A 16,127-nucleotide genomic window follows, 5' to 3' on the forward strand; every position below is an offset into this window, starting at 1 on the left:
CCTCTCTTTTGTTGCCCTATATACTGGGGATATCTTACAAAAGGCAGTAAAGAGGCTAATATTATAGGCTCAAAGGAGGGTTGCCTGAAAGCTCAGATCAGGTTGCTCAGGGTTTTTTCCAGCAGGATCTTGAAAACCTACAGATTAGAGACTGCACAACCTCTGAGAAACCTATTCCAGTCCCTGCCTTATTCTGAGCATCTAGTCTGAGACTCTTGATCAATATTGTGCATTTTTGTTACTCATCCTCCTGCCATGCCATCCAAGAGCCTGGATCCTTCTTGATAAACCCCCTGCCACTGAGTGGACAGGGCACTCTTAGGTCCCCTCCAAAACTGTCTCACCTCCAGGGTGAACAAGTGCAGCTCTTTCACCCTTCTTTCACAAATCAAGTGTCCCAGATCCCCACCAGGTTGGTATTGCTCTGTTGTACTCACTCCAGATCACTAGTGTCTTTCAAGTATTGAGGATCCTAAAGCAGGACACAATATTCTAAATGATCAGCAGTTGAGACCAGCTATTACTTAAGCATCTATACACTGCCTTTCTGTTTTGTCAATGATGATTAAAATGTGACCAGCTGCCATTTTCATCAGCAGCAGAGCAGCAGATTCAGGCAGCCTTGAGAAGTGGGTGATCTAAATCTCACCCTAGAACTGACATACCATAACAGGTTTTTGACTATTGCCCCTGACTCAATGAGGATACCGAGCTCTACCATTGACTGAACAATGTAAGAAAAGCATCTTGTGTATTTAAAACACAATTATCTGGGCTAAAAATGCATACAACTAATTTGAGGATCTTTGTCAGTAAAGAGTGTATTGTGCAACTTGCACCTGCAGGGTTCATTAATAAGAGTCCATTTTATAACCTTACAGTGTAAGTTATGATTAATGGTTTCTGCAGTGGCATACTGTTATTTCTGCTGATCTGAGTTAAATGATGTACAAATGTCTGTAAATAGTTGATTGAATATTTGATCTCAATGAATAAATATGACTTATGTCACATTTCTGGGAGGTTCTGAAGGTAATTGCATGCCAGCAAACACTGGTGGTCAGCAACAGTGAAGGCCTCTTCCATTGCGGCAACACAGAAAATCAGACCCACGATGCAGCCACTGCACAAAGCCATCCAAAATTGCCTGGCTGGAGCCATAGCAGTTCATTCCAGGAAGGACACTATCCCTTGCTTATATATATATGGCAGCCTAATTTCCATTTTCACACTTTTACATTTTGATGTGTCTTAATAAAAATATCATTGGACATTTATGGAATCTCATTTATGTGTACGTTATTCATATGTTCCTTTTCAGCTCCGAGCCAACGCCCGAGGATTATCAGTTCTGTAAGATCTGGTTCAAGGTACATCATCACCTGGGATCATGTGAAGGCAATGTCAAACGAGTCTGCCGTCGAAGGATACAAAGTATAATATCTGAAAATATTTATAATCTTTATGTGTGCTTTGTGTAGTGCATTTATAGACAGTGTTGAATCTTTGTATGTAATCAGGCTTACACACACTTGAATGCTGAGGAGGAAGGCATCATGCTCAGCAATCGCAGCCATCCAGTAGGCCGAGGGCAAAGCCTATGTCAGTACAATGAGAAAATATTAGGGGACTGAAATTCATTTAGGTGGTAAATCTTATTATGGGAAAGTTCATAGCAGTGACTGCAGCAACCTCATTTCCCATGATCACATTTATTGCCTGTTGGTTTAAAATAATGCATAGAAAAGTTATACACTTTATAGTTTTTCCTTTTATCAGTATCCATTGTTCCAGTTTTCCTTTCCCATCTCCATACAGGGGTTACAGTTCCTGAAACATGAGTTTTTAAAGTCTGAGAAGGAAGACAAAGGGGAGGGACCTCTACCATCAGTAGATGCAGTTACTCTGTAACCACAGCAAGTTTATATACTGACTATAGGACATATAGAAAACTTCCACTGTTAATTCCTGTTAATTGTTGCTATGTGCTTGGCAGTAAGAAAATTGCTATCATATTTACAAATCATTTACAAATTTGATTGAGGAGTTGCACTCCTTCCTGGGAATTGCTACTCATGTTTCACAGAGATTATTTCAGAAAGAAATGAGATCTTTTCTAACGGTCCCACAAGACAAGTATCATCCCATTTACAATAGTTTAGAATCGTTGAGAGTTAATAATAAAAATGCTAATTGTCTCATTTATAAATTTTATGTCAGAAAACCCAGCTGAGTTCTTATATTTTTATTTGATGGTCTCTGCCACCCTGCCTTGATATTCTTCATCACTTAATTACTTTTTTTGAGTGTAAGTGCTTAACTTATTTTTCAAAAGGTGTCATAATTTTGGAACAGAAAGTGTGAAGACATCCTGTCTAAATTCTCCTTGTGTAAATATGGAAAACAGTTGTGTTAGCCCCTAAGTTTTTATATATGTGTGTATATATATATGTGTGTGTATGTGTATGTCTGTATAGATAGTGTTTCATATAAATAAAAACCCAATACTTTTTCATTGACACACTTTACATACAGAAATGTATCTTCATGGAAATGTAACATTTCAATAACTGTATTTACCATGACTTTCCTAGGTACTTTATAGGCCAGATGGACAGCATGAAGGCAAGTTGTTTTCCACTGGGAAGCACACGATAGAGGTCCCAGTCCCCAGCGATGGTGAATATGTTGTTGAGGTGCGAGCACACAGTGAAGGAGGAGATGGAGAAGTAGCCCAAATAAAAATTTCAGGTGAGCAGATAATTTCCCTTTTTCTTTGCCACGCTCCTTGGAAATTTTGGACTGAATGTTTTCCTCTTGTATGCTATTGAGAGATGGGCACACCCAAAATTGGAAAGGTAGCCCTTCGGGACTGATTGCACTGAGGACAAGAATGTGTCTTAAAACATTTTTGAAGACTCATAGCACACACACAGGGCACTTCTGTAGCAGTCCAGCTCAATCCTGGAAGCACTGCCAATCTTCAAAATACCAGAGTGCTTTTACTGGTGCCCCCGGTTAGGCTGCCACTTCTAGTAATGTCTCACAAGCATAACTACATGGTGCAGACCTCAGGATCTAAGTGTCAGCTTGCAATAACCCCATAGGCCTAGCACCTTTTAGCTCTATCTCATTCCTCTGACAACTGCTGCTAAAAGGAAAATAATAGAGAAAAGGAGTGGTCCACAGTGATCCACAGTAGACTTGCTGGGGAAGTTCCACTTCTCAGTGAAAAGGGGATCTGTGGGACAAACATGATAAATAGGGAGTGAGAAACTCCACATGCTCTAATTCAGAGTGGTCTGGATGATTGGTAAAGAAGAGAATGGACCGTGGCTTAGGATAATTCAAACTGGGCTCAGTGTTGACTATGAGTACAAGTTCAGACATGGTCTGCACGTCTCCTTCCTGTTAGTGTTTTATCTTAAGTACTTTCTTGGCGCTGTTTGGTATGAAAGAGAACATATGAATAGACATCAAGGAATTGGATAGTGTCTTTGCAAGGTTATAATTCCATCACTTACATTGTATTCTTGTCTTTTTAATTTAAAAAATTAACCCAGGGAATAGAAAGGATTAAATGTCAACAATATTCTTGTCACAGAAGCAATGCAATCATTATTGTGGCTTTCTAAAAAGAGCAATGCTGATGCTGTATTATCTGTACTGTGAGGGAAGCTGCCTGTGCCTAAAGGAGTGGACCTCTCATCTGCAGGTTTTCAATAATATATACATCTTATATAATCTGGTGTGAGCTCATGAGTATCACCATTTTTGTTTATATTAAGTTTTTATTTTGTGTGTACTTTATTAGGAGCACCTGCACAGTTGCCTTTTTTTGCCTAATTTTTTATGTGTGTTTTTCTGGCTTTGGTGTCTAAACATTGTTTCCTTTTATAGCTGTTAGATTAAAGAGTCTTTTTGTGTCTAATACATTGTTCCTATTAAGAAATGTATCTATACTAGCCAAGTGATTAATCAAATGTTTAAAACACTGTGTGCCTTGAATTTCTCCTCAATTATAGTCATCAGGTCTTAAATAATTTCATCAACTCTTTTCTTCACCTCTTCACCTTCTGATACTTCCTTTAAGACTGTAGATACTATATATGCACTGTGTTCATCTCAGCTGTCTGCAGAGATATTCTTGCCTCCCCACACTTAACTACTTCTAGCATTATTCATGAAAGGCTTTCATTAGCTATTTATTACCTTTCATGGGGCTATGAAATTATGTTAATCTTGTTTGTCCAATACAATCTCTAAATCATTCCTGGAATATGTACTTTCCAGGATACAGTATCTCATCATTTGCACAGTACCACCAGAGTGTCCTGTCTCTTTTTAACTTTGTGTTTAATTTTTCCTGTGGCTATGAAAAAGCACAGTTGGTTTGAATGGTTCAAGTCCCTGTGCTGTCTGAATTTTTATATCAATCTGTTGCTGTCTCTATTTTCCATTTTGGTTCCATAGGTGCTTACTTCTGCTGCTTTTGATGTAAATATATGGATTGCATTCAGTCTACAGCTGTTCAGTGTGGAATTGCACTAGAAATTCAGTGCCCATTCTTCAGTAATTGTGGTTTGAAATCTGCTGGTGACTGAATTCTTAATCCATTTAGCATACATGTTAATGTGTGTACCATGTTCTATGAGACTATTTTGGGATAATAAGTCAACCACTTAAAAAAATCTGAAATGTATTGTTGTATTATCATACACTGGGACAATCACTTTTAACTTATTTTATAAGCTGCAAAAATGTTTAGGCAACTGTTATCTTCAGGACATGTCCTGAGCATCTTTGTGTCAAACATGTGTTATAACCTGCCATTGGTGTGGTGCCAAGGCCTTTAGGTCACAGCTGGCAGATTACTTCCCAAAGCATCGTGTCAGTGCAATGTCAAGCCCAAGCTGATCAGCCTTGCCAAGACTGTGACCTGTCCCAAGTATGCCTGTACAGAATTAGCACCACTGGGAGAGTTAGCAACCTCCTAATCCTGATTTTCAGAGTATTGCATTGAACTGTCTTCCCTACGGCAGGCAAGTTCTAATCTGTAAATTCTACCATACACCAGCTAGACAGACAGGGACTGTGCCTCTGGTGACCTAGACAGAGACAGCATTCCCTGAAATCAATTTAGGAAAGTTTGAAAAAGACAAAAGGCAAGGTAGTCTCTTTGGAACACATAGTATACAGCCAATCAGGAAAGAATTTCAGGTTATTTCCAGGCTACTTTTCCAAAAAGCAGAACAAAGTATAGTTTTAATGCCTACACATGGCAAATTATGTCTGCTAATTTTTATTCTTAAGGAAATCTTCCAGTAATGCATTAGGGTTTAGAATAATTATCCCAAAAGAATGATAGAGTAGTTGATTTTTTTTAATTACAGTTTTTCTCAGAGAATTGCAAAGAAGAGAAGATATAATTTGATAGGAATGCATGTTTTGGTGCTTGACTGACCAAAATGGATGTTACATATTTACATGGAGATATAAACAATAGCTAAAGCAAAACATTAGGCATCTTTCCAAACTCAGAGAGGAGTATTGCCTTACGTGACCTTTAAGCATCTGATTCCAGTGTTTGCAAACCTACCTAATTTCGTGCAGAAGTGAATGGGGAGAATTAAGCAGCTAGGGCAGAGGTCCCAAATAGCCTATATGACCAGGAATGGCAGGATCTTAAACAAGGAGTGTCTACAACACCAGTGTGTCATCCAAGTGGGTGTTTCCCTGCTGTTCACTGGGTATCAAATCCAAAGTAATCTACATAATATGACTGAGTTAGATGTCTAAGCTCCCATTATAATCAGTTGTCATCTAGGGTGTAATTCAGAATGTTAAACAAAGCCTGTAGCATTTGAGATGCCCCAGTTTACCGGGGACATCCTGGGGAATCTCAAATGCTGCGTCCAGGGACACAATTCTGACAAGCATGACATGAAGTACAGGGAACCTGAGGCCTTCTGGATAGGCAGGTTGTCTTAGTTTGGGACAAATTTGGAAGGGAACTTCCAAAAGGATGATTCCTTAAAGGGCAAAATTCAGCAGTCCTTCCCTCCACCTGTTCAGGCGATAAACTTCCTTCAAGAAAAGTGGAAAAAACTGTTTATTTAACAAGCCAGGTATTTATAAGCATAAAAAATGAATAATATTAAATAATAAAACCTTTTGCTGTTTTGAAGAGAGGGCAAATTCAGAAAGCCCTTCTGTAGTTCAGAGAGTGTGCTCTGTGGGTGTTTCTGGCTCACTGAGTGTATCTCAGTCCCTCTGGTGATGGAATGCAGCGTCCTGGGCCCCCAGTGTGCCACAAGTGGGAGCTCACAGTGGTTTTTTCTGGGTTTTCAGGCCAGAGCAGGTTTGAACAGTTCCAGAAAAAGAAAAAGCTAGAGTCTGGGGAACTTCTCTGCCTCAGCTAGCTAAAAACTAACTAAAAGAAAGGAGAGCTCTCTCCCACTCCTTGTCCGTGCTGCAGACAATGTGTGCTGAGAGAGACCTGCAGCTCTTGTCTCTGGTTTTGAATACAGCCCTGAAAAAATTCCACTGCTTTTCCTTCTCTCAGATCTATTTCTAAAGGCACAAAACTTTTTTTCTGGGCTAAACTGATGAATGGGAATGTAATTCAGCATCTTAAAGTCATCCCAGGACACAGGTGGAGGCCAGACAGGACACAAGCACACATATTTTATCCTATATTTTAGGTTCAGGAGCACTAACTGGCCCTGAGGTCCTAACATAGGGACTAAAATTGTAGCATGTTTTAACTAACATAATTACATTTGAAATTCAAATGGGAAGGAAACTAGAAGTAGATTTTATTTCTATGTCAATTCCTTGTTCAAGGAAAAAACCTCCTTTTTGTTTTCCTTGTTCTCTTCCATCTCACAGAAAACCCAGTCACCTGCAGAACGGGGAGGCAAATACCCTTCTGCAGCCACTTTGCTCTCATGTAACCAGTCAGCTTCCAACAGTTGAGAGTGATACAAATGAAGTTTACCAAAGTAAAGTAAAGTATCTAGTATCTAAAGCTATCTCACATGCCTTTCTTTTTAGTGAACATCTTGAAATAAAAGTTCTTATATAATAATTCTCTGTATATGTGCATTTGAACATACACATATATATGTTCAAATGCACATAGATGTATATATGTAACATACAGCTATAATCAGTGTAAAATACAGCCATGATCTTCTATATTTTATTGGCCAGTGCCTGTTGTAGAGCAAGAAGCTTTATTTTTTAAGCCCATTATAGTAAATTAATGAGGTACACAACTTAAAGTTCATTGAGTTACCACAACCAGATGAAGGTTGGAATGACTTGTTTAACCAATGGAGTCTTTTTCAAGAGTTAATAATAGGCTTATCTGTTTCCTTTGAAATAATGCCTGAGAAATTTCTTTGTCTCTTGCATGATTTTTGGACTGCAGTGTTTTGTCATATTACTAATATTAGTGTAATCAAAACAATCTTGCAATCAGTAGGAACTAAAACCATATGGTGCTTAGTTCTTTTTTCACTTCACTTGTGCAACTGCACTGTCCCCAGTGCAGTTGCTTTATGCCAGAGTAAGGAAAAATAGAATGAAGCTCTCAAGTTTTAAATATTCATCCAGGGTGGGAAAGAGGGGAAGGTTACTCTTCTTATTTGGATAAATATTGGGGAAGAAAGGGAAGTACCATACACCTTCAGCTTCACATGTGAAATCAGGTTAATGTCTCAGTTTTAATAGTGGCATGGAGAAAGAATAATTTAGGTATTGTATATGCTCATAGCAAGAGAACAAAATTACAGTTTCTCTGTGTTCAGTGCACACACACATATATATAAATACACATATGAATTACATTTGCCAAAGGCATAGTTTAGGATCCTGAAATAGCATTTACTTTGAAGTACAGCTCTTTCAAAGGAAAATCCATAGATTTTGCCCGTACTAATTTACACAATCCTTTTAATTATTTATCTTTTAATTTTTTCAATTACTATTTGAAAGGGGACAAATGTATGTTGCACACATAAGTATCAAGTAAGTCAGGTGATCATTCACTTCTCATGTGGTATAATCACAATCTTTTGATTGTGATTTGAAAATGCCCATCTCTTGCAAATGTTGTTGTAGCAATAAGAGGAGGAGAACACAGGTAAAAATCATAGTACTGAAGAGAACAGACTCTGCCTAGTTGGGCAGGACAGTCCTTTGTTCCTCGCCTTGGAACTTCTTATGTACAAGAATACAGCAAAAAGCTTCTACTGAACTAAAAATACATTTCTGAAAGAGCTCGCCTCTAAAAGAAGAGTAACTTTCAAAATGCATTTGCTGTTGTCTCATGACTGAAAAATTGAGTAGAAAATACTGAGAATGCCCTCTACCCTGGTACATATATATGCTTAAATCAACAAACTTTGTTCTCTGATGTTTTCTTGATTTTTCTTCATCATCACATTTAATTTCATCAAAATTCTAATTTATTGGTATTGCCTCCTTCCAAGCCTTCGTTTGATTGAATAGGGTGAACAGTTTCATGCATTGTGACATACTCAGTGATAGTAAAGTATGGATCCTTACATGTAGGTCAGTAATCTAACAAGAAAGAAGATGATGATGTGCTTAATGTGTATTTATCCTGCTAATGTTCTGTTAATGTCCTGTCCAAGGATAGAACTTGCTTTATTTAAGAAAACTGGTAAATATATCTTTGCAACAGTGCCTAAACCTTGTAAGGAGCCACTATAATGAGGTGAATTGCTAACTATTCTGGAGCCAGTGAGCACATCTCAGAGGAAGATTTATTATTGCTTTTTCTCTGTAGAACAGCAACATGCAAACAGATGTTTCCTCATACTTGCACATCATTCAACTTTACTCAGCAAACTTTTTGTCTTGTTTTTCTTCATTAGAAGCATTCAAAATATTTGTGTCTTTACAACTGCATTATCCTGGTCTGATAATACAGAATAAGCAGAATATATTTTCTGTGGATATTCTTAAACACAGAACCTGGGGTTTTTCCCCTATGGCTTCATTCATTAAGAACCTCTACTCTGATATTTAAGAACAAAAACAAAACATTAATGTGCCTCATAAATCACTAAAAAATAAGATAAATAAACCTTTGTACTTTCACAGTTTGTCATACTGTGCTTTTTTTTAGGCCTGCTGGAATCTCTGCTGCTCAGTTTGTGCATTACCTTCTCAGTATGGTTTTTCTTCATTTAACATTCTCTGGAGAGCTGTCCAGTGAGCCTGTTCCTCAGGACCTTCAGCACCAGCTGCAAGCACTTCTGTGCTGAGTGTTCAGCAGCAGTAAGCTGGGTCCTGCACTGCCCATCTACCATCCTGGTATAGACAAGCCCTCTCTGGGGTGAAAGAATATCCAGTTCTCAGGCTCCTTTGGCCCATCTCCAAGACTGACAGCCAGGCACAGTTTGGCTGGGTTGTTTTCTCATATAGATGCTTCTTAACAGGGAGGTGGACCATCGCCGCAGCACAAACCTCTGAACAATAGCAGTTCTTATTTCTGTTTGCCAGAGTGAGTCATGTTAAGTTTTTAAGCCATAGATTAATATTTTATGTCTTAAAATATTTGTTTAAGAAATACCCTTGTGACTTTAACAGACATAAATGCCACACTGCTAGAAGTTGGCCATCTGGACTTTGTAGTCTGGCAGGTAAACAAACGGACCAGGCTCTTTGACATCTCTCAGATTATTGCTGTTCATATGAGCATTAACATTTCCAAAGGTGTCTCTTTGTTTTGTCACATTTCAAAGACTCCATTAATTTTGTTTTCACATGCTTAAATATTTATTTTGACCTTTTGCCTCCTGGTATAATAACCTCCTGGCTTGTCGGACTGGCCAAATCAAAATACACTGATGTGTCCTGAATGGCCTTGTTTCTTGTATAAACATGCTACCTAAACATGCAGCTCTGGCAGAACAAAGGAGTGAGTCCTCCACCCTACTGCAACAAGTCTCTTTGTCCATTGCAAGTTATTCATCCAGGTAGGGCTGTGCTGAGATATGCCAGCTGGTTTCCAGCCTCCATACCCTGTGGAATTCAGGATTGTTCCCCCACTGCATGCAGTGCTGGAGTCAGACCGAGTCAGACCCATACTGTGTTGTTTTCTGTTCGATGCGCAGGTGCCGCTGTTGGAGTGCCAACTCTGCTCCTGGTCCTAGTGGTGCCTGCCCTGGGTGTCCTTGCCTGCTCGGGATTCTGAATGTAGCTGGATTCACCTTGTCCTCCACATTTCACAAAGGATTCCCTTTGATGATGAGGACCACGATTCTTTTTGATTCCTGTGTCACCATCCTAAGCCAAATAAATTACACTTTAAAAAGAATTACCCTACCGATTTCCTATGAACTTTAAGAGGACTGAGGCATCCAGGAACTCCTTCATGAAGTAAATCAACTTTTGAACGGCTAAGAATTTTTAACTTGTTCCAATATGCCTTATAAAACACTTATGCTGATCTGTGACAGTTGCATGATTCGGTCCAATGGGGCAAGTTACAGTGTTAAAACCCAATAACATAGGCTGTACAGTGAAAGTAAAATCACCATACGTAGGTGCTTTAACTTGAATAACAAATTGTGAAATATAATCGAGATTGAAATGTTGATTGTATGTGATAAATGTAAGAGTACTATGTCTGTCTGTACTATCCTATATGTTTTGTGTACTGCATATTTTTGAATAGCCCCGCCATCATTTATTGGGATTACTGGTTTTAGAGAGACAGTCAAAGCAAAAACATTTAATTATGTAGAGCTATATTTCTTGAGGTTATTGGATAGAATTTGAAGGAATTGAAATAAAAGTCAGTGATAAGGATTTTTTGTTTTAAATATGTTCACCCAAGCATGGATAGCATGCTCAGCTTAAAGGAATTTACCTGTGCTTCACTGACTCGAGATTTATTATATTCTTTTCTGAAAAGAATTCTGTTGAAAAATTCTGTTATGGTAATTGTTGCTGGTTTTGGGAGTCAAATGTCAGCTTTCAGGGAAGCAGCGTAATGTATTGGTTTTGATTTAGTCTTATTCCTATTGTTATTATTAAGGTAGCAATATAACACTTAGGAGTTTGGAGATGAAGTCCATGATAAGAACAGCCAAGTGGACCATGAAATGGTAGGAAACGTCTGTTATTTTTTAAAGTGAAAAGATTTAAAATATAAAAAAATAAAAGATATACAATAAATGGCAAAAGCAGAGTAGCACAGTAAAAAAATTATTATATTTACATTTTTATGCTGCAGACACCAGGTGTTACCTTCCTGTATTGAAGGCATACATTTGGGGGAACTATATGCTTTTTCAAGAACTTGATATTATTCTAATGTTCATAGTGTTGTAAATAAGAGTTTTAAAGTTCTGAGACCATTTCTCTATTTGACAGAGTACTGGATGATCCAACTGTGTGTTAGTACGTGAAAGTCAGATCCCAACTGTTAGTCAAAGCTACGTGTTTACTATGGCCTTTTCAAAATGGGAATCTATTAGAGATAGAGAATGTTTTTGTTCTGACTGTGTCTAGAGTGTTTCAGTGCTGGGTTTCTTTGTTGGTTTGTTTGGGGTTTTTTAAGTTGTTCAAGAAATGCACATTCCTTTCATTTTCCATGGTATGCTGGGAATTAGTTTGGGTGTGAATGATGAAGAAACACAGTGGTGTTGAATCAGCTGGCTCAAGTAATAGTGCAATGTCTGATGCTTCAAGAATTATAAGCTTTGAATCATATTTTATTAGCACAACCTTGCTAGCTACTTAGAAATAGATTTTATCTTTTTAGAACTGATACTGTAGAGGTCCGTAATAATATTTACATGAAGCAAGAATAGGTCTATTAATAATTTACACCCTTTCCTTTTATTTGTATAATTTTGTACTATATATTTACATGTAAAAGTGTAGAGTCTTCATTAATAAATATCAATAATACGGTTTTAGTTTAATTTTAACTATTTGTTACAAGAAGAAAATTTTTTAAATAGGCAAAAGTGATACTCCCCTATAGAGGAATGTCAAAGTGTCAAACACTACTGAGTTTCATAAATTGTATAATTATTTGAAAGAGAAATGAGCTGTCTTCATATGTAAGAGACTTATATGCTGTAAGCCTTCTGTACAAAAAAATGTGTTTTATTGTGCTTCATTTGGTTTTGTTCTTTTGCAGTATGACTCATTTTTATATAATATACAAGCACAAGTACATCTTTTGCCAAATGCATGATTGCCTTTTACTTTTCTAATACATGATGTAAGAAGCAAAACTGTTTCATTTTGCATGGAAATGACCTGGGACGGAAAGCCACTTCTCTTTTTTTAAATCAGCAACATGGATGAGGTAGGTGTCATATACTGATCAGATAGTTGGAGAATTTTCTGTTTCACATAATTGTGTAAATTTGACTGAGACCTTCAGCTTCAAATTGTTGTCAAGAAAAACTAACTAATGTATCATCTGCTTTAAAATGCAAGGTTCTTAATTAAAGTTTATATAGATAGACATATTTGTTGTTTCCTTATATTTCAGGAAAATTGATATTGCTATTATTTGATACTGATGAATATTGAACTGGTTTTTTAGTTACTTTTTATCTTTTCTTTTCAAATGAGTAGAACAGGACTGTGCTTTGTCCTTTTTATGAATGAAAAGTAAATGACAATTAAATAAATGTATTAATGTTACTCAAAGTATTATAACTGTCTTTTGAATTGGAGCTTTCTAATTTCATAACAGCAATGTGGTCATTTGTGATAGTAAAGGTGTGGATAGAATGAAGTCCTGTGTATCCCTGCCCTGCCTTCCTGTGGCTATTGCTGGAGTTTAAGGGCTTTTCTGCATTATTTGCTTTGATTATAGGTGATACAGATAGAAAGACTTTCCTAAAATTGGTAAGAGAGAGCATCCTGAGAGCTTTTCAGCATTTTTGGAAACAGGAGATAACTGAGGAGAGTATTTTTTCAGGTAACATTTTCTATTCCAGTAGATATATGTCATGATTTTACCCCAGCCAGCAACTATGCCCCACAGAGCTATTCACTCACTGTCTGATCATGAGTGGAGACAAAATCAGAAGAGTAAAAATGAGAAAGCTCATGGATTGAGATAAAGACAGTTTAACAGGAAAAGCAAAAGCAAAACACAGATGCAAACAGAACAAAGGATTCATTCACCACTTTCTATGGGCAGGCAGGTGTTCAGCCATCCCCAGGAAAACAGGGATACAGCATGGGTAATGATGACTGGGGAGACAAATGCCATCACTGTGAAAGTTCCCCACTCCCTTCCTCTTCCCCCAGCTCTATATGCTGAGCGTGGTGACCTATGGTCTGGGATTTCCCTTTGGTTATTTTGGGGTCAGCTGTCCTGGCTGTCCCTTCCCAACTCCTTCTGCACCCTTCTCCATTTCTTCCAGATATGATCTACTTGTCTTTTTAACTTTTCTACAACTAATTCCTTTTGCTTTGCCATTTAAAAATTCTTCTTGTTTCCAAAAACAGAGAAAGGAGAGAATGCACACAAGTCCTCATCAACGGAAAATAAAAAATGGTGTTCACATCTCAAAGAGAAGTGGCACTGTCTTTTCTTTTCTTGCCAGGCTTACCCGTGCGTCTTTTACCTCCATGCCAATTAACCAAGTCTAAAGAACATGATGAAAAGACACTTGGGAAGTGCCTCCTCCACTTTAGTTGGCCTTAACTCTCATTTATTTTCTTGATTAATGAATGACATGGGAAGTTATGCCAGTTTTTATTCTCTAAAACTCTTTAAAAGCTCATGATTTAGGTGGTATCTTCAACAGGCAACCCCTGGTGAGCACTCATGATTGGATTATTCTGGTCTATATTTAAATAATCTAAGCGTGTCTTTAACACCTGATGCTTTTGGTCTTTTACTGTGTTGTCACATCCACTGTCTGCTTCACAAAAAGGTAATGACATCATTTCTTTCTCTCAAAGCAGGCAGCATTCATGAGAGTTTGTAGTATCATCTGCTGGCAAAAAGAGAAATCCAGAGAATATAAAGATACTGACTGGGCATTGTCCCCTCCTCGTGGCTGTCATGGGTCACCTCTGTCCTTCAGCTGATGCTTGCAGAAAGAGAAGTGTTTCCATTGCACCGAGATAGTCCAGCTCCAGCCAAATTTAGATCCATTTTGTGGCATGCAGATCCAAGTGGGCACATGCCATAGGGGTGAATGGCAGCAGTGGTCATTGCCTGACTTTGGGCTGGTCTTAAATCCTTCAGGAAATACCCAGGGGGTGTGGCCCAGGGCCCTGGAGAGCACACAGGCAAGAGCTGTTGTCCTCAGAGCACAAAGCCTCAGTCCAGACATGGAAGCAGCGCCCTGGCCTCAGAAACGATATATCCAGCACAAGCCACTGAATTCTCCTCAATGGGAGGAGAGAAGCAAATATCTTCCAGCATAAAGGTCCATATGATGTGAACAGGGAGGATTTCAATATCCACTGAGCCCTGAAGTCAAAGCCTTTGGGAGTTGACAACAACTTGGACCTATGTGCCAATAACTGTGCTCGCTGCACATTGACGTTTATTTCTGATTCTCACAGGGAGAAACATATTAAAAATACCAAATTCCCAGAGACACTAAATTCAGGGAATTCATCCCATCCAGACAGCTCTCAATGAATGGCTGCCCTGCAGTTGCCTGCAGCATGGTAGCACTCATGGGACATGTTAGGTGAATTGGACTGGTGGAATCAAATGGTGTTTCCAAGCTGCTCAAATCTTGTACTACGCACACATTCATGAGGCACTGTTCATGGCCAGTGCTCCTCCCAGGACTGGTTTTCAGATGGCACAGCCCTGAGCCACGCCAGAGCCCCTGGCAACCACTGAGCAGTGCAGGAGTCTGTGCCCCAGGGCTGGCACTACCAGCTGCAGGTTGGGTATGTTAGTTTTCAGTTTGAAATCTTCAGGGTTACTGTAGGTTCCACAAAAGCTTAGTCCTTACTATTAATTTATCTCTATCTGCAATTTAGAAGGGAGTGGAGACATGCACAGGGCTTTAGGGAAAGACTCTCTGGTGAGGCTTTTGCAGACCCACCTTTTGTGCTTCAACATTAAACTGCTATTCTTTGTCTTGTGAGTCTATGATAAGCCAATAATATTCATGAAGTCATATGTTGTATTCTCTGCCCAGAAGGTTTTTAGCTATAGATCGTGGGAAATAAGCATCTGTCAGATCTCTGTGACAGGACTGAAGCAGTTACTTATGGATCCTTATTTAATTGTACGCTGACAGAATAATGCATGTCAGACTCCCTGTGGATCTACCTGCAGCTCAGAGAGCTGCTGAAAATCAGCCAGTTCTCCACTGTGCTCCCCTCACAGAGCAAAAGAGCACCCAAGTACTACTGCAGGCCTCTGACGTGTGTGCCGAAGCCAAGGTGATGTCTCCTCTGGCATCAAATCACAAGACTCTTCAGCCAGCTTCAGTTTTATCCCTGATTTATCCCTAGTAAAAAGCTCGTGATGGAATGATACAAAAGGGTCTTCTGCAAGTAGCACACTGGGATGTAAAGCATGCGCTGGGATTGTAACATAATCTGACAAAAATTAATACCTCAAGCAAAAAAAAAGCCCAAAACAATAGAGGAGCTCTGCATTTTTTTGTGGCAGCTTTTATACAGACAGGTTCAACTTTGTGCTCCAAGAGCCAAGGAAGTGCACACAGAATGACTTCATTGGGTTCTGCTCAGCAAAGGTTTCTGTCATCAACCTACAGCACTACTTTGTATGATGCTGCAGAGGTGATGACTTGGACAGCAGTACAGGAGAAGAGGGTAAAACAGTTCTATGTAAGTAAGGAAGGAATCAATAATTCAAACACTCAAGACTGAGCCAAATGTGCTAATGCAAATGATCTAGAAAATAGCAGTAATTTTCAATGTTAGTAACTGTGTGTTGGCATACAACAAAAGAACCTGTTCCTTTGAGGGTTATGGATTCCAGGAGGCAGGAAAACGGGATTTTTTAAATATAGAAACAGCGTAATCACTGGCTTGGTCTTTTTCTAATCAGTACTGAAGAAACTAAAAGCCTTCACTCTGTCAGAAGCACAGGGCACAGGGGGCATTAACTT

At 38.7% G+C, this 16,127-nt stretch overlaps 1 protein-coding gene across 1 annotated transcript in view; it reads left to right on the forward strand.

Annotated features, from left to right (window-relative positions):
- CNTN1 (contactin 1) overlaps positions 1 to 12,705 on the forward strand; it is a 204,462-nt gene extending 191,757 nt beyond the window's left edge. Inside the window, exons 22-24 of the mRNA XM_054271979.1 lie at positions 1,322 to 1,434; positions 2,595 to 2,751; positions 10,152 to 12,705. Coding sequence (XP_054127954.1) covers positions 1,322 to 1,434; positions 2,595 to 2,751; positions 10,152 to 10,231 — 350 coding nt within the window. The 3' untranslated portion in view covers positions 10,232 to 12,705. The remainder of the gene's footprint in view (positions 1 to 1,321; positions 1,435 to 2,594; positions 2,752 to 10,151) is intronic.
- The last annotated feature ends 3,422 nt before the right edge of the window (positions 12,706 to 16,127 follow it).

This window comes from Melozone crissalis, unplaced genomic scaffold (assembly GCF_028551555.1).
Source record: "Melozone crissalis strain CALT ecotype California unplaced genomic scaffold, PUWL_Pcris_2 ptg000004l_1, whole genome shotgun sequence".
Taxonomy (NCBI): domain Eukaryota; kingdom Metazoa; phylum Chordata; class Aves; order Passeriformes; family Passerellidae; genus Melozone; species Melozone crissalis.